This window comes from Crocodylus siamensis, chromosome 2, assembly GCF_052110815.1.
Source record: "Crocodylus siamensis isolate JL-2025a chromosome 2, ASM5211081v1, whole genome shotgun sequence".
Taxonomy (NCBI): Eukaryota; Metazoa; Chordata; order Crocodylia; family Crocodylidae; genus Crocodylus; species Crocodylus siamensis.
Window position 1 is genome coordinate 123256872 of NC_143396.1, and position 24512 is coordinate 123281383.

The 24512-nt window shown below is 42.1% G+C and overlaps 2 protein-coding genes across 7 annotated transcripts in view; one reads left to right on the top strand and one right to left on the bottom strand.

Moving 5' to 3' along the window:
- The first annotated feature begins 1780 nt into the window (after nucleotides 1-1780).
- CASP6 (caspase 6) lies at nucleotides 1781-17685 on the top strand. Of its 2 annotated transcripts, XM_090036716.1 has the most exons (9): nucleotides 1820-1928; nucleotides 3474-3639; nucleotides 5557-5598; nucleotides 6259-6301; nucleotides 9733-9879; nucleotides 12578-12654; nucleotides 13049-13224; nucleotides 14926-15085; nucleotides 15883-17685. In XM_090036716.1, exons 5-9 carry the CDS (start codon nucleotides 9764-9766, stop codon nucleotides 16119-16121), a joined length of 768 nt encoding a protein of 255 aa, XP_089892842.1. In that variant the 5' UTR covers nucleotides 1820-1928; nucleotides 3474-3639; nucleotides 5557-5598; nucleotides 6259-6301; nucleotides 9733-9763; the 3' UTR covers nucleotides 16122-17685. The 2 variants fall into 2 exon arrangements, with proteins under 2 accessions (XP_089892840.1, XP_089892842.1); XM_090036714.1 differs by lacking the exon at nucleotides 3474-3639 and having other exon boundaries at nucleotides 1781-1928.
- Nucleotides 17686-20584: 2899 nt separating this feature from the next.
- The window catches only part of MCUB (mitochondrial calcium uniporter dominant negative subunit beta), a 122574-nt gene continuing 118646 nt past the window's right edge, over nucleotides 20585-24512 (bottom strand). For all 5 annotated transcript variants that reach the window (XM_090036709.1, XM_090036713.1, XM_090036712.1 and 2 more), the window contains exons 6-8: nucleotides 23307-23510; nucleotides 21870-21986; nucleotides 20585-20815 (exon numbers count right to left, since the gene is read on the bottom strand). In XM_090036709.1, the coding sequence (XP_089892835.1) occupies nucleotides 20738-20815; nucleotides 21870-21986; nucleotides 23307-23510 (399 nt within the window). In that variant the 3' untranslated portion in view covers nucleotides 20585-20737. The remainder of the gene's footprint in view (nucleotides 20816-21869; nucleotides 21987-23306; nucleotides 23511-24512) is intronic.

Here is a 24512-nt window from a genome sequence, read left to right on the forward strand (position 1 = left end):
GACATTTTCTGTTCTGTTTTTAACTTCACACACTGTATTTGCTATTTTGACTAGCAGCTCTTTAATTTTCCTAATATTGGCCTTTTAAATTTCTATTGTTAAATTATTAGATGTGATTCTATCCATTTAAAATGGCAAACAGATTCCTTGTGATTCAGGAAGCATGTTGAATCTGGTAAATTACTTTCCTCCCTCCTCCCCCCCCCCCCGCCCCGCCCCCCCCGAAAAAAAAGAAAGCATAGCCCTGGGACTGGTGTCTAATCCTGGCAAAGCTTTTCCTTGCAAAACAAGACTGGTGTCTAATCCTGGCAAAGCTTTTCCTTGCAAAACAAAACAGAGGTAATAATAATTACTAATCATTTATATCACATCTCAAGTCCAGGCAATGACTTATAAACCGATTAAGACACATTTCCAGCTCCTGAGAGTTTACACTGTCACAGCAGAGACAAGACTAGACAGGGAACAGCAATTCAGAGGATATGAAAAGGCTGAGCTAGGACACAATAAGGAAGATTTCTGGAAGTCATGAGTCTAAAGGATAGACTTGGAGGGAGGGAGGAGGGGACTGTTGGTAGAAAGCGTTTTTTCTGAACTTGGAACCTGATGTCTTGCTAAGTTGCTTACCAAGCATAGAAGTAGTATGAATTAGGAAGAAAAAGATGGGGAAGAATATAAAATAAAAACAGAAACATGTTTTAGGTTGGAAGGGAAAGTACTGAGGGCTTCAAAGAGGACTGGCTTAAGGATGTTGGAGGTCCTGGGCACAGGGTTGATTGGGGCCCTCTTGTGCATTTATTCACAGGTTCCTTATGCTGGAGCACAGGTAGGGGCACATTTAGCATTTCATACCGCTGAATGTTTGAATTCTGGCACATTTATGTGCATGTGCCTTGGCTTCCTCTCAAATTGGACTCTGCACATCTGTGCTGTGTGCAAGGTCATGCATGCCATGCTTTGGTACTGTCTGATGGGGGCTGAGGCCCAGCCCTTGGGATTCGTGTTTTGTAACAGAAGTGCCTGCCAGGAAAGGGCAACCAGTTCAAATGCAATGCAGCAGAAAGATTCGGAAGAGGAATAACCTAGAAGAGCATCTCATTTTTCTGAGTGAGATTTTAAATTGCCCTAACGTTTCTTTTGAGGGTGCAAGCTGCGTGCAAGGCAGCCCCTGCTCTGGCACAGCACTGGAGCACATACAGGGCCTGGCACCTTAATGCTGTAGAGCAGCATCAACAAGCTTTTTACCTCCGCAAGCCAGACAAGTGGCTCAGGATTGGCCCATGGGCCACTGGACTGGCAGGGTGCAGCACCCCACCCACGCCGGCCTTGTGCTGGGTCCAGCCCCTCTCTGCCCAACTGAGACCTCACCTGGGCACCCCGGGCCTGCTCTCTCAGGCAGCGGCCCGCTCCCCGGCCCGCGCGCTCCCCACCGCTCCGGACATTTGTCAGCGAGGGAGCAGCAGGGCAGCAACTGCTCCTCTGTGCATGTCCAGGCAAGGTGTTTTGGGCAGACGCTATATGGCAGACTTTCCAAGCCTAGGCAAGGATTTATATGACACCTGCCCAGCGCCCCTCGTCTACCTGTGTCCTCAGACCAACGCGGCTACAACCGAAAAGCCGCGTCCGCAGCCCCTGGGGGCTGGAGGCCGCTGCGGGCTGTGGTGGAGAGCTGAGGCCGTGTGCACACCCCGCCCTGAGGCGCTGGACCCACGACTCGTGCGGGAGCCCGGCTGGAGCCGGAGCCGCAGGGCGTGGCGGACTCTTACGGCCGCCCCCGCAAGGCAGGGCCGGGGCCGCGGGGCAAGAGGCAGCCCGAGGCCCGCCCCGCGCCGGCTGTGCAGGGAGGAGGCAGCGGAGGCGGGGCTGGGCCGGGCCGAGCCTTGGCGACGACGCGGCCATGGCGGGCGCAGGGTGGCAGCGTGCTGCAGGTAGGGCCTGGGGGGCACCGTCTCGCCTCTCCGCACCGCTTTGTCCGGGCGGGGCCCGCGGGCCGGGCCCGGGCAGGGCCGTGCCCGGCCCCATCGGCCGCCGCCGCTGCCACCTTGGGCTGGGGCCGGCGCCCTGGGAGGCGGAGGGCGCCGGGGACTGGGGAGCGCGGCAGGGGCGGACATGGGCAGAGGGATGGACACGGCCGGCGGGCAGAGCCAGGTAGTGGGCTATCGATATAGCTAGGCTCTCTGCTACCTCCTGTGGGCTCTACCTATCGATGTACAGAGATCTAGGTATATACTTATGGTATTTTATATATATATACGGATGCTCCAGAACATGCCCACTCTCTAGAAATGCTTATATTTGAAAGGTTGTTTAACAAGCAGTGTTGTTTTTCAGGTGTACGAAATGCCCCAGTAGTATCATGTATGTAGAAAACCGCAACACCCTGTATTGTGTACAACGTGCCCTGAAATAAAATACACACCATGTTTTTGGAAGGAATGAAGAAAAGTTTTTCCAGTTACGGATTCATAGAGTAGGACCTGACCCACCCACCCTTTTCTCCTTATGTTCCTGTTCAAGCTAATGGGAGAAGCTAACAGATAGCAAAATTTCCCTGAGAAAGGTTGGCTTGATTAGTGAAACATGAAGAGCATTGGAAAGGAGAAACGACTCCATATTAAGACCGGTGAAGAACCGTGGGCCATTAAGTCAGTTTACTTCCTCAACTGCCTGAATAGTAATACTACTGCGCTGTGGACTATGAAGCACAGCAGGATGGTTCTATCCCAGGCAGATGATCAGCTTTCTTAATATCCGTACCCTGGATTTAGGGAGCTGATTTTTGGGGAGGTGAAGTAAATATTGTATATGCAAAATATGGTATGGTAAATGAAAGTCATAGGAGATCTATCTGTTCTTATTGCTCAAGGTTACACAGAGTCCAGTCTCTCGCTCTGATAAGCAGTCACATTATAAAAGCGTTCTAGCATGCTCAGAGCTGGCAGTTTAGGGTGTCCTCAGGGCATCCTTACTGAGTCATTGCATTTTTTTTTTAAATGTTTCTCAACTTCAGCAGGACCAAACAATTTAGGCATGAGTAAATACACCTATATTGTGTGCTAGTCATTACATCCACTTAGACCAGTGGGGGCCAAACTGTTTGACAGGTGTCCCACAAATTAGCCTTGTCTCCTCCCTGAGTATTAATCTGATCCCCTTCCCCTTTTCCTCCCCTGCCAAATCTGTTTCTGTCCCAAGCCCGATCTGCTCTGCCTTCTGCTTCCTGCCCTATCTGCTGCTGTACTGCTTGTCCCCTCCCTGATCTGCCCCATGCCACACAGAGGGTATCCATGCCACTTGAGGCATGCCACCCCTGACTTAGACTGTGATTGTTCACTTTGGTGATCAGTGAAAGGAACGTTGACACCTCTAGATTTTGTAATAAAATGCACATACACGTGCACACAACATGAATTTTCAAAAACTTCTTAAAGGTACTTCAGTACCTGGATGGATCCTCTTATATCCCAATGCAGATTGGGTGGCTCACTCACTCCCTTCTTTATAAAGCTGGAATTTCCACAACCTAAGGCCAACAGGAGGCTTCCATACATTGGGGAGAGAAGGATGATTCCCAACAAGAATTACAAGCCAGATGTGACAGCTTTCTAACTAGAAACCACTTGAATAATAACTACAGAGGTAAAGCCAAAAATCTTCCTTGGTTTGCTTTAGTCTGCATCCAGTGAGTAGTCTTACACTACCCAGAAAAAGAAAAAAACCTCTAGGAAGGCTTATTTTACCATAGTCCACCTGGAATAGCAATGGTTTCTGTGACCTGTGTCTTCTTCCCTTGAAAAATGTCTGTCCCTTGCCTAACTCTGCCCTCTCCTCTGGAATGAAAAGAAGTCCTCTATTCCGCTTTTATGCATACTGGATCAGTATGTAATTCATTTAATAGTCTTAATTTATTGTATAGTACTTAAGCCTAATTTACAGCACTGTCACGCCAATATTGACTTGTTCCAGTCTTTTTCAAGACTCTTAACACCAGAGGACTGTGTACAAGGGTGTAGGTTGTAGCCGTGTTGGTCTAAGGACATAGGCAGACAAGATTCTTTAGGTAAATCTGGTATCTTTTATTGGATCAACTAAATAGTTGAAAAAAGTTTTCTTAGCAAGCTTTCAGGTTTAAAAACCCTTCATCAGGCTGAGGAAGCATCTCTGTATTGATTATTAAGGACAGGCAAACGTAGCCTTTCCTGAAAAGTGTTTAAGCTTCCCTAGTGAATTATGAGATGAGTCCAGTGTCCCCCACCATCACTATAAAATGGCATGCTTTAAAATGTTTGTTTGGAGAGGTTGACAGTAAAGAGGAAACACCGCTTGACATTTTCAGGCTGCTGAAAGTTTGAAAGTTAAATATTTGTAAGGCTTTTTTTTTTTGCAGTGAAGTAAGACTTTTCAAACTGAGCTCCAGAAACACAGGTGAAATTAAAAAAAGAAACACAGACCCACACATTTTCTTTGCTTAGCTGTACAAAAGGGAAGTAGCAGATGAAGCGTGGTCGCTAAGCTAAACTGCGTCTGCACTTTTGGTTCTTCTACCATTGGTCTAGAATAGTGGTTCTCAACCTTTATGGACTGCAGACTCCCCTCATTAGATTCAGGACCCCCCTCAGAAAATGCCAGTTCTTAGCTTTCACTTGTTTTTTGACTATGGAAAAACAATAGAGCAATTCTTTTGGTGCAGAGAACTTATAAAAATTGTAACAGGTCAGAATGACTCTAACACTATGGATTCTTACTTGAAATCTTTTGGTTTATCCGGTAGATCATGTTTGCACACCTAACAGTATTGACATTGTATGGTACCCCACAGAACCTTTCAAAGGATCTCAAGGCACCCCAAGGTGCTGCACAACCCTAGTTCAGAATCATTGGTCACTGGTCTAGAATGCTTGGTACATCGTGATCTCAATGGTGAAATGACCCATGTCGACCAGGTGAAAGTTGATTTATTTTTTTTAAATTTCATTTAATTTAACCTAGCTAGCTAGCTTACCTGTTCTCTAGTATATGTATACCAGCCTCTGGCTTCTTTACTATTCATTCCATCCAGGAAGAGCGCACACCAACTGCAGATGCTTCCTCAGCCTGACATTATACCCAAAAGCTTGCAGAGAAGATTTTTTTTCCAACTATTTGAGTTGGTCTAATAAAATATACCAGATTTCCCCAAAGAACCTTGTCTGCCTATGTCCTTAGACCAACACAAACCGCTGTTCTCTAGTAACACTTCTGCTTGTGTTGCCATGAGTGGAGTTGCCATTAGGCTATCCTAGCATTAGGCTATCCTAGCAATGGAGGGGAAGTAGTAATGTGGATGAGGCTTTATTGACCTGAACTGGCTCAGTAGTTAGCAATTAGAATGGTGGGGAGTGAAGGAAAGGGTACAAAATCCCCACAAGTGCATAGACCCATCATGTCTGAGTACCTGAAATCTGTTCAGCTGATCTGTTACAAAAATAAATTAGGAAAAGTCTTGTTATGTCATAAAAAGATACTGATTTTTTTTTTGCTGACTCAAATTTTAGTAAGAGATGTTGTGTTTTCTAGTTGCAGAGCAGATCCAGGTGGATAGTCACCCGACATTTCAAGGTACAGTACTGATTGCTGCTCTCATAATGCATCTAGCTGAAAAATAGGATTGTGAGATGTACAAATGTGTTAAGATGGGAAAAGGCCTCAGTTGGACCTAATCATCATTAACAGCTTTAGCACATGAGTCCAGTCCTCTCTCCCATGTGCACCCAATACTTTCACTGACTTCAGTGGGAGCTTTGAGTATATTAAAATAACTTGTGTATTGTGCACAGTTCAGCAAAAGAAAATGGTGTTCATGTTTCTGAATGTCACCTGTTAGTTACACCTAGATCAGTTCACTGAGAGGGTATAATAACCAGACAGTTAACAGTTCATCATTTCTGTATGCTGGAATCAAGATTATACACATGTAAATTGTGTGTGCCTTTGTATATTTCCCAATTTTAAAAATCTAGTTCATTAGGACTGTAATTAAGAATGGCCTCCAGAAGTGACCCCTATAAGATCATGCACTCAAATACATTTCAGCAGAAATTGGAGGACTGTATGCCTCATCATTTGCCTTATGCTTAAGTTGCTTGTTCACTTTACAAGTGCATTTGCAAATAGATACACAGGCAAGTTTAAATGTGAAACTTTGCTCTTGATACTTCTGATTACATGTACCTTTACATGATACAGTTCAGTCACCTTTTGTTTCTCTCTTTTTTATAGCTGAAGATAAAAACATTATCGAAAAAGATTCCCTTGATAAAAGGTAAAAGATCTTTGTTTTAAGCAGGATGACTAATGATGGTAATGGCAGAGTCCTGCAGATAAGACTTCTAGCGAGCAGGAAAGTGAAATTAAAGGCCATTTATTTAAATTAGTTGGGTTTTCTAAGTCTCTGGTAAGAGTCCAAGTGGAGCACCCATGAAGCAAACACTAACATAACAGATGTCTCAAACCTGAGTAACACTGGAACACGCATAAGCATTACTCTGTTGTGAAGGTGTCCAGAGGCAAGGCTGGGTTTGTGATTTTGTTTTGCTAGGCTCTGTACATATATACACATCAAGGAAAAAGTACTTGATCTCTGATCTAAATCACTTAAATCTAAAGCAGACAAAGGAGAAGAGATGGGAACATAACAGGCAACCTGGCCCTAGCAAACTCCAGTTCTCTTTCCTCTCAACCCACATTGCTAGAGAGGATCAGGGTCCTTTGCTGTTTGTTTCCAAGGTCCGTAGTAGGAACTGATTGAACCACGCACTTTGGTTTTACTTTTTGTTACAGAGATTGCTTTGCCCTCAGAGGTGACCACTCTCTCTAGCTTGTAAGAAGCAATTGCTGTATATCAGGTGTAACACAGACTGGGGAGACAAATATAAGGCAAAACACTGTATTATAAGAGCCATAGTGGAGACATCATGGGCTATTATTCCTCATAACCCAGTTCTTTGGAAATTGAGCAGCTGTTGAAATTATGTCAGTGCAGTATTTTTCAGTAGACTATTTGAATTTGAAATAGTAATTCCAATTATAACTTAATGGAGGAGTGAAGAGAACTATATATAAATATAGCTGGTGCCAGACAGACATATGCTATGATGTCTGGAACAAATTCTGTGAGAAATGCACATAAGGAGTAACATGCATCATATGATATTTGTTTGAATGTATTTGTACCCTCCTGTGTGCTAAGTGCTTTCCAGACATTCAAGTCATAGAGTGGATATTTAATTGGAGGTCACCACAATCCAAGGCGTGACAGATGACTAACAAATTGTGAATTATTTATATAAATATACTAGATAATTGGATCATAGGAAAGCAAAGCTGAAAGAGATCCAACAAAGTCACCTAGCCCAGGCCTGTGTTCAAAGTAGGATCATACCTGGCTAAACTAGCCCAGGCAAGTGTCTGTCCAACCATGAAAATTTCCAGGGATGGAGATTCCACAACTTCTCGAGGTAGCCTGTTCCAATGCTTGACTTCCCTTGTAGCTAAAAAGTTCTTCCTAATTTCCAACTTAAATTTCCTCTGTTGCAGTTTGAGATCATTGCTCCTAGTCATGTTTGTTATGGCCAAAAAAAATAGTCTATCTTCTTCCTTCTTATAATTGCCTTTCAGTTTTTTGAGTCATATTCCAAGACCCAAGTGGCTTTGGTTATGTGTAGAGCAGCTCACAATATTTTAATTGCAACCCTGTTTGAATTGCTGGAACCAGTAGTATATGTATATTTCTATACATTTGCTTAATCCAAGAGGGTACTAGATCTATGCATATATAATATTTATGTATACATGAAGTAAAGTTGTTCAAAGCATTGGTGAGACCAAATCTGGAATATTGTGTACAGTTCTGATTGCCCATGGGTAAGAAAAATTAACTAAAACAGATACAGAAAAGGATTAGGAGGATGACTGAGGGACTGGAGAGCCTGTATTACAATGTGAGACAGAGAGCTTCACTTACTTAGCTTAGTGAAAAGAAAAGTGAGAGGGGACTGCTGTCTATAAATACATTGGGGCAAAGGAGCTACTTAAACAAAAGGAAAATGATGGAACATGTTTAAACAAGTTTGAACTGCCATGAATACTAGGTTGGAAATTAGAAGTGGGTTGATGACCATGAGGACAGTGAGGTACTGGAACAGCTTTCCAATTGGAGTAGTAGAGGCAAACAACATGACTGCATAAAATGGAGCTCAGTTAATTCATGGATGGTCTTTTTCTGCTCCCTCTTGGAGGTAGTGGTGTAGGAAGCAGCAGCTAAAAAGAAGCAGGCAGCAATGACTTAGCACTAGGTCATGTCATACAGTACTGCTGGTAAGCAAGAGTTGACAACGATGGCAGCCAAGGTCAGGTTGCGCTGCCCTGGAGTTAGCTCTATCCCTGGTAGTTACTTTTGGCAGGGTAGGGCTGCTTTTTCATCTCTGGTATGTTTACTTTTGGTCCCAGTTTTCAGAGTACTGTGTGCTCTTCTTAGTGAGCATTTAATGATAGCAGTTCATTGTACGTATTTGAAAAGCATAGATCTTCTGTAAGAATTTTCCTTGACTAGCTTCTCACGAAAGTCCTTCACAAAGTAGGGTTTTTTTTACATTATGTTTTGCTTCTATTATTATTTATATTTTCTAAGATACTATGAAGCTTCTTGAGGAGATACAGATTTTACAAAGAGCACACATGGAACTCAAGCGAGGGTCATAAAGTCACTAGGGCCATTTATACACATGCTCCAGGAGGTGTGTGTGTGTGTGGGTGCTTTAATTAGAGCGGCTCCAAGAGCTGCCCTAATTAAAGCATGTAGAGTGTCATGTGTATCAGCATTCTTGCACTGAAAAAATGGCAACAGTGGCACTTTAACTAAAACTTGTTGAACAAGCTTTAGGTAAAGTGGCCCTGCCGCCATTTTTCAGCGCAAGGACACTGAGACATGCAATGCTGGAGTCTGCGTGGTAAGTACTATGCTCCAGCAGACTCAGTTAATCAAGTCTGCTCTGGCACACCATAATTAAAGTGTGTTGGAGCAACCTCGCTGCACATGTATAGGTGCCCAAAGTTCCTAACTGTTGGTTGGAAAAAAAAAAAAAAGGGAGGGGCATGCTCGTTTTCCTGATCTTTTTTTCTGAGTACTGAGCATAATGATGCTGACTATTGCTGACCTATAAGTAACAACACTGTGTTTTCACTAGGCTGGAATTTACTTAGATTTCAGTAACTTTTCTTGGAAAAGAATGATAAATCGCCCCTGAAATTTTAAGAAACCTAAATGTGTCCAAGCAGTACTGAGTTAAAATAAGCCTGACTAAAAGAATAAAGTGGATTTTATTTATTATACTGAGTGGTTGCTTACTAAACTGAGTTAGACTTCTGTCAGAAAGATTCTGAACAGAGGACAGTCCAAACAAAACACACTGTGAATGTGTTGGCTTTTATCAGCAACAGCCAGATCTTTCATGAGCTTTCAAGTGACTTATTTGACGTTCCCAAGATTTTCAAAAGTGACAAGTGATTTTTTTTGACTGCTTAACTTCTGTTGTTTTATAGGGACCTGGTTTCTAAAACAGCACTGAGGGCTTCCCTTTTAAAAATCTAGCTACTAAAATGGATTTTTAATTAAGTACCTCAAATCATTAATTATTTTTCAAAGTCTTGATCTCTGACCTTACATAAGCAAATGAATATTCTTTGTAACAACAGGCAACATTTAGATCCAGCAGCACAATACAAAATGAACCACAAGAGAAGAGGTGTTGCTGTGATCTTCAATCATGAACATTTCAACTGGCTTTTAAAGCTGCCAGATAGACGTGGGACATTTGCAGACAGAGAAAATCTGAAGCGCAGGTAAGGTATTTGATTGCTGTAAAAAAGAGTTTTCATTTAAAATGAGAAATTAAATAAGAGAATCTAAATTTGAAATGATATGGCAGACCAGGTTATATCAGCACATCTAGAATAAATTATTTTGTAGATACAGTTGCCATATAAAGGTTCTTGCCCAAGATAGCTTATGATTAAGAGGGTTAAGGGCCTGTTTCCATTGAAGGTATAGGCAGAACTCCTATTGAAACCATGGGATTAGGATCAGATCCTCCAACAGGCTGAGGTATAGGCACCCATAAGTAGGGAGGGGAGGACTTGACGTGGAGGTCTCATTTTCATTTTTATTTTATAGTTTAACCCAATTAGAAAAATAATAGCAGTATCTTAAGGGGAAAAATTAAAACCTGCATTATCAGTACTTAATCTGGAAAGAGAAAGCAACTTGACTGTGAAATCACAGACTAGGAGAGAGACCTAAGGCAGGCATAATATTGCTTGGCAGCAGTACTTCAGTACATTCTAGCCAAGCTGGCTGCAACGTGTCTTATCTCAGCAGTACAGCTTTGAATAGGAGATAGTAATAACTCTGCAGCTTATGGTCAGAGACGTAGGAAATAAGTTAGCCTTACACATTCCTGCATCTCTTAGAGAACCACAGTAAGTGTAAACCAGAAACCAGGATGTGGTGGTAACAAGCTCCTATAGCAGGGGAATTGTTTACGGTTCAGCGTAGCAATCTGATTATATATAGTTTTTCACATCCTGTAGATACTTTTCCAAAGTTTTGTGACATTAAGTGATAATCCAGACTGGAAGATGCACACACTCTAAAGTCACTGAATATAGTAGCAAGAATGTCGTGTGCCTCAAAAGAAGTGATAGCAAACCCTCTAACCCATCTACAGTGAGCACAGTTCCATAACAAACTCTATTTTATCCAGTAGGAACAAGCAATGCACTGCACTTATTTAAAGCAGATAAATGCATAAATCGCTTAGCCAGATAAAAATGCCAGTCCCAATTTGTTGCCTATTGCTTACATTATAATAAACAAGGGTTATCTCTGTGTTAAATACATAAACTGCTTAAGTGCATAGTATCTTTCAGTTCCACTGAGTACCTGTTAGGTTAATTGCACACCAGTTAATTAAATGCTACTAACTATAACTGTCTACTTTATAACTAACTCCTTATTACATAGGCCAGAAGCTGTGAAGGAAAATCACCTGTCAAGGGCTTCTACTAGCAATCATAAAACTGACTATAGGCCTTCATTTTTAAAGCTTCCAACAGTAGCCTTAAAGCTGATCATTTGAAGCCCCAGAAAAACAAGGGAATTAGTTGTTTCCAAGGTTGCCAGTATCACAGCGCTAATGTGTCCATGAGCATTGTCTTACCCAAACTTAAAAGTAAGCACAAAACCTTCTTCCAGTCCAGTAGCTGTGCATTTAAATTAGGGACAGGCAAAGTCCAGGCCATGGGCCAGATGAGGCCCATGGCACACTTTGTTTCCCAACAACCCCTGTCCATGTCACTGTGGCTAGTTTCCATGGAGACCGCAGCAGCAGTGCCATGACAGCACGGGGCCTAGGTTTCTATGGAGACCAGCCCCAGCAGCACTGACAGGGCATACAGCTGGGCAGGGAGCTGCTCCGCGGCTGGGATCTTGTGGGGATGACAGCAGTGGTGAAAGCCCCGGCTGTGGAACAGCTCCCTGCCCAGCTCCATGCCCTGCCAGCACTGCTGGGGCCTGTCTCCATGGAAACTGTGGCCCTTCACTACTGGGGTCTCCATGGAAACCAGCCTCAGCAATGTGGGCAGGGGCTGCTGGGAAATGGAGTTTGACTGCTGGGTAGATGTACCATTTTGCCCATCTTTGATTTAAATAGAGCATGCTGTCAAAAGGTGAACAGCAAGGGTGGCCATCATAGAGGACAGTCCGGTTATCCTCTGTCCTCTATTGATACAAAACTGAATGCCTTTATGTCCTCTATTTTTCTCTTGAAAAGAGAAAAATAGAGGGCATAAAGGTGTTGGTTTTTGTATCACTAGAGGACACAGTAGCAGAAAACCAGCACATCCTCTATGAGGGCTACCCTAGGAACAGCACAGGCTAAGCTAGTATTGATCTGAGATCTTAAAAGTAGGCAGTTACACAGGTTTGGGTTTGGCACAGAGTTCACAGGGCAAGTGAGTGCACCCCCCCTACCCCCCCCCCGAGTGCTATCTGCAGTGCAAATGCCATATTCCCAGAATCCTCTACCTCTCTCAGGGCATGATTTGAAGTTTATCCTTTGGCAATTCATGTTTTATTATCCTCATGGGAGGGAAGAAGGTGGGGAGCCACATCTCAGATTGAGCCCTCTTGGTTTTTAGTTATATGAAAAGGAGAAAATATCCAAGTTAAATGTTTTGGTAGCAGAATGTTTTGTTTGGTGTGAGATGTTAACACATGTCCTTGTAGGGGTAGCTTGACTATGCATTTTCTGTTTCTCCTTATGAAAATTTCTATTGCATAAGCACATTCTCATTTTGTAAATGGCATTTCTTATAGCTCTACACCTTTTTAAGGCACTTTGGGCTATAGCATTAAGATGCTATTACATAAAAAAGAAAAATCTGTTTTCACAAAAAAAATTCCAAAGGGAGTAAAAATCAAGTGGCATTTTTAGTATAATTTGTGAAGGATGTTTATTAATGCTGCTGTATTTAATGACAGTATGACAAACCTTGGATTTGAAGTCAAATGCTTTGATGACCTAAAAGCAGAAGAAGTGTTGCAGCACATTTCTGAAGGTAGGGAACTGTATACGTCTCTTTCTAGCTGCAGGAGATAATCTGTGTTTGATTTCATCCATCATTGTTAAAGTTCACCTTAACCTACAATGCTGGCTTTCTGTGAAGAAGTCCTATTATATATTCTTTTGTACTAATTGGAGCTTCTTCCTTGCATAAACATATTGAAATAACCAAGATGTCTCTGTGACTGACAAACATTAGTACTAAAGACTAGATCCTAGGTGGTACCTAAGCGAGATACTTTCTGCCCTACTTAAATCCCTGAAAAAGAGATAACAAAAGGTAGGTCAGTGCTTCTGCTTGCTGCTTTGGGTGTTTGAGACCCCTTTCTGTTGGGTTTCATAAACATCATAAATTCATACACTTTCTAAATACTACTTCTCTCTTTCAGTGTCAGTGGATGACCACAGTGATGCAGACTGCTTTGTATGCGTGTTCCTAAGCCACGGTGAAGATGATCACGTGTATGCCTATGATGCTAAAATTAAAATTCAGATGATGACAAACATGTTCCGAGGAGACAAATGCCCAAGCCTAGTAGGAAAACCTAAGATATTTATAATTCAGGTAAGATACCTGTTCTTGAATCATACCTGTTCTTGCACCATTCTTACTATGATACAGAAGTCAGTTCTTTTCTCATTTTCTTCTATGTAAAAGGTGACAGTTGTATATCCTGGAATAGGCTTTGCTAATTTATGAAAGAATTTAAAGTCGTGGCACATTAAAATCTGCTCAAATAAAAACCAGGCAACATAAATGACCAATCAGCAGCAAAGAAGACATTACCATCCAGTTTTGGAGGAGCAGGTGGCCTCCGCCTTGTTTCTGCTTGCTTGTTGCTATCTTCTGCCAGGTTTAAGACGGGCAAGGACTGAATGGGAAAAGTCCATTAACTCTATCCACATGCCTACATGGTTCCCTCCCAGGCTTGTTTGATATATGAAATAGAAATGACAAGAAATAATGGCCACAAGCTAGAAGAGAGCAGATTTAGATTGGATATTAGGAGGAACTTCTTCACAGTTCGAGTGGCCAAGGTCTGGAACGGGCTCCCAAGGGAGGTGGTGCTCTCCCCTACCCTGGGGGTCTTCAAGCGAAGGCTGGATGTGTATCTAGCTGGGGTAATGTAGGCCCAGCACTCTTTCCTGCTTATGCAGGGGGTCGGACTCGATGATCTGTTGAGGTCCCTTCCGACCCTAGCATCTATGAATCTATGAGTGGAGTTTGTTCCGCTCTAATCTTTGTTTAAATCTTTGTTGCATAAAACAATGAATTCGAGCCCTGTAGTACATCACCTTCTGGCCTCTTAGCACAGGAAACCTGCAACCTCATGTTGCACTAAAATGGGGTTGGAATTGGTAAATGTAACTTTAAATAAGTGGCAGTGGCTAGGACCTGCCAGGAGACTGTGATTGCAGCAGTCCTGGCTTCAGCTCAAAGTTGCCATTCCCATGGTAGAACCATTTAAAAAATTTTCCTTTTCTAGGTGTGAAACCTCCTTCAGGCACAGAGGCTCTCCCTGAAGCAAACTGCCTGTTATTTCATCTTAAAGATAAGCTCCATTTTGGATTTTGTAGAGTAAAGGAAAGGCCAGGAACCATAGGTGAAACCTGGTTCCTCAACTGGATGATCCAAATAGAAGGTTTTGCCATTATAGACTCACCCATAAAGCAAACTAGACACTTAAAAGAAACTGTGTAATTGATTTTAGGGTAAGAATTCACTTATAGCTTAAAAGCATCAATACCGTGGTGTTCCACCTCCTGTTGAAATAGTGTAGACTTCAGTGATGAAATTTTGTTTTGGCTCCACAGGCTGGTTCTGGCCTGTGGGCCATAGATTGTCAGCCTGCCTGAGAGAGTTTCCTCCTCTTGCCCTTTTACTTAGGCCCTTCTGCTTCACTGACAGTACCAGCATCTTTTGCTGGCTTCTCCCACAGGAGTCCGCATGTTCATTCAACCTGCTCCTTAGCCATCAAAAACTCCCATGAAAGCACACTACATTACTCTTAGTAACACTTCGAGAATAACCAAGTGTGGTGTCCACTGTGTTTTGATACTCAGTTGACACTGCTGACAACTAACCAGCCTGTCCTAACAATGAAAGTCTCTGGTATGTACAAAATAGAATAAAGGTCATTCTTCCTTTATTCATGGTTGTGAGCAAGAACCACTTTGGGAAATGAGAGAGACTACTCTTGAGTTGTTTTGCAATAGCTGAGATTACTCTGCAGATATTAAGACCTAACTTTTTCCTCACTATTAGGCATGTCGTGGAGATAAACATGATGAGGCAGTTTATGTTCAGGATGCAGTGGACTATGCATTAGAAGAGCCAGACAGCAACATAACTGAAGTAGATGCAGCTGGTGTCTATACATTACCTGCTGGTGCCGACTTTCTAATGTGCTACTCTGTTGCTGAAGGTAAAGCATTACTTTGCATTTAAACTTCTAGAATTCAGTTGTTGTGGGTGTCTTACACCTGTATCAGTGCCACTTTACTGCTTGCAAGCAGAATGTAGTAACTTTCCAGAGTTTCTTCAGTCCTGCAGCCAGTAGAGCTCACTTTCCACATCTGCATTGTTGGCACTGTACATGTCAGGCAGCGGCAAAATAAATTAAATATGTCCATTTGAAAAGTAGTTTGTATTATAAAATATTCCAGTTGTATCCTGGCCACTGAGCTACCTCAGCAGCAAATGTTCTTTAGCATTTCTGGACTCATGTGATTTTTTTATTTTTTTTGTAAAGGTCCCACACATTTGTCTGGATGCTCTCAGTTGTAATGCATTATTGTCCCAGTTCTGTCTGCTCTCCTGTAATTCAGTAGCCAGTGAACTTAAAAAGCTTTCTGCTATAGAATCAGAGTTCCACTCAACTAAACTTTTCAATCATTATTTAAAAAGCATAAAGAATGAATAATACAATAGTCTTATTGGAACACAACTGAAATCACTCTTGACAGAAATAGAATACCCCTGACTAATAATTTCAGAGCTGAATTTTTTTTAATATGCAGATTTTCCAAGTTGCTGTTTTCATCTCTAAGACTTAAGTACCCAACAGCACATAAGACAGGCAGAGGTGTATATTTAAAATATATTCATATAGTCTATAAGAAAAGTCATGAATAATGAGTCCTGAATCCTGAATGTGGTGTTGGTTGACATTTTTAGTCCTTTTAAAATTAAGTGCAGTCCTGTGTGTTTGTTCTGCAATAGGTTACTTTTCTCATCGTGAAATTATAAATGGTTCCTGGTACATTCAAGACTTATGTGAGATGGTACAACATTATGGTTCATCCTTGGAGTTCACGGAACTTCTCACTCTGGTTAACAGGAAAGTATCTTATCGCAAAGTAGATATGTGCAAAGACCGTAGTGCAGTAGGCAAGAAGCAGATTCCTTGTTTTGCTTCCATGCTGACTAGAAAGTTGTACTTTCCTCCAAAGTCCAACTAGAGATGTGCAGCGGTGAGAGCTACATCTCATTTTACAGACACTCCAAAACATGAAAAATATTTCTTCTTGTTGATCTAAATTTACACTGGGTGAACGGTTATACTGTTTTTCACTGCAGTTTCAGAACTGCAGAGTTATTGAAACTAGGGGTGCACCAATAAAGATTTTCTTGGCCATTACCAATAGTTGATAATTAACCAGCCATGCTGGATGATGCTCATCCGATAACTGATGTTTAGTAATCGTGCAAGGCATTTTAAACTATTGACATAAATAAACCTTTTTTGTTTGTTTTGCATTTTTAATACACACATGCCTCCCAGCTCTGGCCCTTCATGAGGAAGGTGGTGACCACCTTATTCCCACACACGTTGCCCCCTTGCCTATGGCTCCTAGCCACAGCCCTGCTCCTGCACAGCCTGCACTGCCATCCCAGGTAGGTTGGGTGGACTCTTACGCAGACAGCGGCGTTGGCATGTTTGGGACCCGAGCACACTGCTGCCTCAGTGCTGGCGGGCCCCATGCAACTGAGCTCCCACAGCTGCTGGGGAGAAACCACTTTTGCAAAGGCATCCGGTGCTCAGCACAGCGGAGCGTCCCTCACGCGTGCCTTGCCCTGCCCATGGGTGTCCCAGTGCCTCTGCAGCAGCCCCAGCACTCAGGGTCCTACTGCGTGTGCAGCATTACAATGGCAGCAGAAACGGGAGCCAGTAACAGTCCTTTTGTGACTTGCACTCACCAGGGTACTCCAGGCATGTGGCTGTAATTATTGGTTACAACAATCAAAAAAGCCAACAACATAATTTCTCCTTTTATTGGTCCCAAACCAATAGCCAACCAATATATCGGTGCACCCCTAACTGAAACCATGAATCTTCCTCTACAACAGCAATTCCCAATCTGTGGTACACATACCACCAATGGTATGCAGGCAACTTGTCAGTGGTATGTGTTAGCAGATTTATTATTAATTTGTTTAATAATCTGTGTAATTAATTATTACTATATATGACAAAAATTTGGTGGTGGTGCTTAAGGTTGTATCATTTTAAATTGGTGGTGTGCAATCTGTCAGAGTTTGGGAACCGCTGCTGTACAAGATGAATGTTGGGATCAGATTTCAGACTTAGCAAAGCAATACTTTTTATAAATCAGCATTGTAGCAATAGCAGTCTCAGGGAATTTGAAAACAATCATTGTAATAATGACTTCCATGTACTAATAGTGTAAAACATTCAGATACTATGAAGATGGGAGCCATAAGTTCTGAAAATGGAAATCAGTAAATCACTGTTTGGTTGGTGCTTGAATAGTTTTTTGTTGTCTGCTTTTCTAATTATGATGCATTTTGTAATTTTTTACGGATTCTCAAAACTGCATTTGCTTTTATTTTGCACTGACAAGAGTTTACTGAGAATGAAAGTAATGTTCATCTGTGGGAATTTTTCTGTATCTTCACAAATATTTTAATACATTTTACAGTGTACGCGCAGTTTGTTTTTCTAGGCATCCAACTTGTATAATTTGTGACATGATTTGTGATACATCTAAATTTTAAAAACAAGCTGTGTTTGGGCTCTTCCTTACTGGATTGGTACCTTATCTGTCAACATTAGACCGCAGCTGTAATCAGAAAAATAGCTATATAATATAGATCTCCTTTCACTTACATGATAGCTATATTCTTTTTACAACCCAGAAAAGACTCATTTCAAATTATATTCTTTTTATAACCCAAGCCAACCACTCTCCCACAATTTCCTGTGTCTTTTCTTCAGATAAGAATCACAAAAGGATTGCAATCTGAAATTACTTGAAAACAGTGCTGAATAGATTTGTCAGCTTCTTAGGGTAAGTTAACCTGCACTGAGCTCCATTTCTGATGACTGAATTAGCTCAGTTAAAAGGTGATTTAAGTAACTTGACAGTCTCCAGTGCAAACATTACCTTAGAAATATGGAAGTCTTCAGTGATCAAATATTGATATCTACCCTGCTTGATTATAATTTTTTCCCTGACAGTGTGTCAGTAAATTTGAAAGACTCCTATTCTAATAAGTTGTCATGCATGCCAGTCTATTTCAGAAACAGCACTGTCTGTTTAGAGTAGGGTTACTCCGGGAACTAGGTACCAATATGCCTGTGCGAATAGGGAAGTATTCAATTTGGATTCAGCTGATTCAGAGGACAGCGATGAGATTCGGATCACTGTCCTGAATCGATTTTACCAAATCGGCTTCAGAAGATTCGAGGAGATTTGGATCAGCTGGGGAGAGGCAGGCACAGCTGGGCAACTGCAGGTTCTCCCATAGCGCCTGTGCCAGGCTCTGGATGACTACTGGAGCTGCCCAGGCTCCCAGACAGTGTGTGGCACCCTTCCCAGCCACGCTGTATCTGTGCCATGAAGAGGCTCTGCCACAAGCCCTCAGAGACCCAGATCACTGCTGCCAGAGCCGGTGAGTGCAGAGATATATATATATTTTTTTACACGGTGCCAAGAGGCTGGGCTGGGCAGGGGATGGGGCCAGGCAGGGTAGCCATGGGGGCTTCTCCCATGGTTCCTCTGGCTGTGCCTGCCTCTGCCTTGGCAGGAGGAGGTGCAGGAGTTCTTCCCTGCTGCCGCTTTCCCAGCTGGTGCAGGAGGGGAAGGCGGGACGCAATGCAGGTGCGACTCACTACGGGTGGCAGCAGGGCATAATAGCCCCCACTCCCAGTGCTACCGTGCCCACATCAGTGCTGGGAGCGGGGGCTCTGCTCTGGCCCTGTTTGCCAGCCAGTGCGGAGGTCATGAGATGCGGGTGCGGCAGCGCTGGGAACAGGGACTCTGCCCTGCTGCCGCTCGCTCCCTTCTGCCTAGAGCGAGCCATGCCTGCATCCTGTGGCCCCCCACCCCCCTGCCTCCTTCCCCAGCTTGGCAGCTTGTCCCAGTCCCAATCCCTCCCTCCCCCACATGCCTTCCCTCCCCCAGCCCCAACAGACTTATCAGCTGGAGGCAGCTGTCACCTGCCTGTAGTCTATGGCTGAATCTCCGAAGCACCTGAATCTTTTCTGAATTAATCTGAATGCTTCAAATTGATTCGGAGCTTTTAATTTGTCTCCCAATTCAATTTGGATTTGGAGATTTGGTCCCCATATTGGGCCAAATCACCTTGAAATTGAATTGGCTACCGAAGCTTCGCACAGTCCTATTCTTTAGCTGCCAAAAGATGAGTACATATGTCAAGGTTAATGTTAATATACACTACAGACTGACTGAGGAAAATAGCAGATGGTAGAAACATTGAGTTGTTTGTTTGTTTGTTTTTTTATCTCAATATCAGTTTAGAGGTACATGCCTCAGGCTATTTACAGGGTGACTTAAGATTTTCATTTTAAATATTAACCTTTATCACACAAATCAGATAGAAGGTTGTTAAACGTACTAGTGATTTGGATCATCTGTTTCATTAAAACACAATGTCAAGAACAGTTTGATATTAAACTGACTCATACCTTTATTTTAATAGTTACTTTTCTAAAACCCAGTTGTGATTATGTAACTTAATCTGAAGGTCAGTATCCTAAGTCTGTGGGCACAGGATTCCATGCCTAAGCCTTTGTTAGGTAGGGTAGCACTGTTATTAAAAGTTGGAGCCAGAGAGAGGGAAACAAATCCTCATTTTCTTTAACCCTAGTGCTGATGCTGTCAAATCAAATAAGATTCCAAATTATTCTCTGGCTGCTTCAGCTTGGGGTGATATTACTTAGCCCCTTTCATAAATAGTAAGAGATCCTGAAGAAAAGGTGTCAGAGGATATATAGGAGCCAGCAGCATAGCACTGAGAACTTTTCTGGCCCTGATTCATGACTAAAGCACTACATTTAAACCCCATACCTATTTAAGCAAGAATTTAGGGACTCACCTGAATAATGACCTTAGAAAACCTACTAACCTATAAAATTTCTGGACCATAAATTCCAAGATGGTTTTATGGCATGTGTACCTAATTATTTGAGCCACTAATCTGCTGAAGCTAATTAAAAAAGGTCAGAAGTCCTTCCCAAGTCTGAGAGACCACTGTGGCCAGCCTGGTTAAGGTACACCAATTTCTGTAGCCAGCAGTATACAAGGACATGATGTGGGTATCATCATGTCTGGGCACCTTTGACCTCACACCTTGAACAACCAGGGACCTGTTAATAATTGCATTAGCTGGTGGCATCCTTAGGCACAAATCCAGAGTAGGGCTCATTCTTATAGCTATGAAACCATAATAACATGGTTTAACCACTCTGCTCCGGGCCTGTAACATAGCAAATAGTCCTAGCAAAAAATAAAAGCTAGAACACCATTGTGACCTAGTGCACATCAGTTCACTAAAATGGACATGATCCTTCCAAACGTGTACTAGATTTCATGTTAAGTGTCTTTTTTGTTTTGGGAATTTCCTTACATGATTATAAAAAAACCCCTCAACTATCTAATAGTCTCAACAACATTTATTGTAATTTTCAAAACTATAGTGGTCAAAAATATCCAGTTTTCCCATTCTGTAAAACTAAAGGTTTTAATCAATTCTGGAAGGACATTCAATTATATTTAAAAAAAAGAGAGCGAAAGAGAGACAGAAACACCCGTTAGTCTTTGTCATGTATTTCCTGGATTGGAAGACGCAGGTGTAGGGGCTGACGCAGGCGTCTCAGGGATTCTTCAGCCTATGAACACAAGGGAGAATTAAACAGATGTTTTTCTTCCCTGCATTAATTCCTTCATTATCCCTTATTTTCAGCTTCATTTCATGCTTTCGACATCACTTTTTCCTAGCCAGGGCTCTGCTTTCCCAGATGCTAACCTTATGCCACAGATTTTTCTATAAGAATCACAAATGTATTCTCCTGATCCTAATACTCTTAAGGATTAACCTTTTAGAAGCCATTCCCACACAGACTGACCAACAGAAAGTGCTTAGATAGATGCAACCAGTATCCTTCTAGGAGACTGAACATGTATCTTCTGCACCATGCTCTCTCACCTTTAGCTGATGAAGTGAAGCCCATTTTTTCCAACAACTGGACAGAAAATGATATTTTACATGTAAGAACACAGTTGCAAAATTCTCCCCACAGAAGGTTACTGTCAGGTAGTAAAAATACCTTAAGCTGTAGCTCAGATAAGAGTTATTTTCAACTTACCATGTTATCTATTAATGAATTAATTTGATTGCTTTTTTAAAAATTGGTTTTAATGTGGTTAAATTTTTTTCTTAGGTGTCCAGCACATATAACAGCCTCATTTGAAGCAACAGTAACAATCTCAACATGCTAATTTTTTGGGAACGAGACAGAATTCTGGTTTCCATCCAAAAACAACTTTGAAACAAACTTGTTACAAACTACTTGTTTCTTTTCCGACACAATAAAATGTGAAAACTAAACATCTGAATAAGTATAGATAAGAAATTATGTAGGTTAACGTGCATCATTCTAGAGCATCTTCCTGCCTAGCAAGAATACCAGATATAGTGGAAAGGCTTTATTTAATTGCAAACCAAAAAGAAAAAAAAATAAGGAAATTACTGATAAGTACAAATGTTAAAGAAGATGATAAATTAGTTATACTGGGGTTTTTGCATGCTGCCTTTATTCAGTCTATCTCTGAATATGTGTAAATTACATCTAGAAGCTACTTTCTACTTGGCTCATGGCTTAGTAAGGATTCTTAAATGGTGAAACAACAATGGCATTGACTGTCTGCAAGGTATGCACGTACCTCTGCCAGATCCTCTTTTAATTTGTTATATTGCTCCACATCAAAATACTGGCTTTTGGATTTCCTGTAGAAGTAGTGAAGGAATTGTCTGTCTTTAGCATCTGGGTAAACATAGTCCTGAGGTAAAGAAAAAACAATGCAGGTGTTTGAATGTATGGAGGTTGGTAGACAGAAATATTAAAATGCAGGCAAGTTTTATTATTGAAATCACTCTTTTTGTATGAAGATAATCAAGTTAAAATGCCCTCACAATCCTATAGAAGTTAGAAAAAATTAAGTATGTGGCCTGATTTTAGGAGTGCTGAGTACCAACAGCTGCCATTGGAGTCAGAAGGTGGGATTTTCAAAGGTGCTGGAGGGAGCTGGGCTCAGAGCTCCTTAAGGTTCTTGTGAACATCCCAGACAAGGCTAAGTATTAATGAAAATCAGACTGGTAGCATCTAGAGTGGTTTACCCAGAGAAGAGAAGTAGGTTTTCCTTTTTGAGTGTCAACAGAAAAGGAGGGGGGTTAGAATTTTCAGTCAAAACCAGCTGAGCAACAACATGTTTCTTCTTACCGCAAGACCCTGACATTTCACGTTTTGCATATTCTCTCAGTAACCCAAGATGCAAGCAAGTGTTGGATATTCTCTAATTGCTTCCACACCCAACAACAAAAAACTATTGTGTTACTGAATATACAGAATCAAAAGGAAGATTTGTGATCCACTGTAGAGGCCCAGACATAAGAGAGAAACAAAAACGCTTTTTAAAGCTTGATGACTATTGTCCACATTCTACAGCTTGTCCAGGTTCTGGGTTTTTGCTATTTAAGAACATTTCTCCAGTCTTCTAGCCATCTCTCATTACAATCCCAGTGATCTCTCCTGTCCATATCCAAAAGCAGTAAAAATAGGCCACAAAGGGAGAAAAAAAATGCAACATGCTCAAGTAGATGTGTTTCAAAGTAGATAGTAGACCTGAAAATTTCCAAACACTTTGACTTCCTGCATCAAAAGACGAACATCAGCAAAAAGATTTTTTTTGGCATCATTACCAGACTATACCCCTTTAGTAGGTCAGTGTGCTCACTACACATTCTGTAGCAAAGTTTGAAATACAATTACCACCTGAGCCAAGTACCAGGAGTCAAAGAAAATGGGCAAGGCAGTTCTTATTCTCATTGTAACGTCATTAAATGTAATCCTGATCATTAACCAAATTTTTTAAAACAGTTCAGGTCAAGACCTGACCCTTGAGGAACAGGAAGTATCACACAGCTGAAAAAACCCTGTATTGTTATCCAGATATCCAAGTGTTTGTGCCAAACTTACGTTGAACAAGAAATTGAACCTGAATACAATTCTATACAACAGGTGTACTGGCTTTGAGGTTTGCTCTTCACAATAAATCTCCCATGTAGTATTAATTCAGATGTATTCATATAATGGGATTTACCTGCTTAGTAAGTACAAAGTAAGCATAGAATGCCATGGCACTCCCATAAGTGATGAAGTATGTGACTGGCTCCATTATATCCCAGGAATAGACCCACCATGTGAACCAGGCCAGGGCTCCACCCTGAGTGGACATTAGTGCTAAGCCAGTCCACAAGAGCCTTGAGGTCTTTGCATCTGCACTTTTTGTGATTCCAGCTTTCATCTGAGGGGAAAAAGAAAGATATTTGTCCAATTAGAACATCACCATCATAATGAATCAGTTGTTCTGAAGCAAAGCAAAGAACACATTTTAATAACTCCTCTCCCACTGTATTCAGAACTCATCTGTTAGGCTAAGTACAGACAGTCAAAAAGCATAAGGCTAAATTGATTCAGTCTTCACAGATTCGTCTAAGCTGCAGACTGAACCAATAAGCAAGTGAACAGATATTCATTTTTGATTCTGGAAATGCAGACACATGCCTGCAGTGGCCCAGGCCAGAAGCCAGGGGATACTAAAGCACGTGTCCTGGCTCAGTTGGAGCAGACAGCTTGGACCCTGCAAGGGAGGTGGGAGGTACAAAGCAGCCTGGGATGCTGGGGGACTGTGACAATTTGAATCTGGAGGGGATCTGGGACATAAGTTCAATAAATCAATTTAACTTAAATCAGTTAAAGTCTGATGCTATATCCCATCCAGGTTTATCGTAAATTGGTTTGGGCCATTTTGAAAGCAGTTTGTGTGCACTCAGCTTCTATTGTGTTACAGATTTGAACCAGTTTCTTATCACTTATACCAGTTTCTGTTTTCTTTCTGTATGCTTAAAGACTTTACCTGCTCAAAGAGAATTTGGTTTACTGTGGGCATGTCTACTAGGCCTGTGCAAAGTGGCTAGCATTCGCTTTGGACTTGGCTGATTCGGAGGACAGCAATTCGGTTCCGTGATTCAAATCACTGTCTCAAATTGATTCGGCCAAATCTGATTTGGAGATTTGGCTGCTGCCGAATCAGCCAAATCTCCAAATCAAACAGGCCCCAGCTCCTGCCTGCTCTCCTAGCCCAGTGAATGGCTGCCCCCGCCTGGCCCCAGTGTCCTGACTCTTTAAGAAAAAGAAAAAAGCCCTGCATTCACTGGATGCTGCCAGGCAGGGGTGTGATCCCTGCTGCCTCCCACTGCATTGCGGGGGGAGGGAGGGGAGCTCTGCTATGAACCCCCAGAAGCCC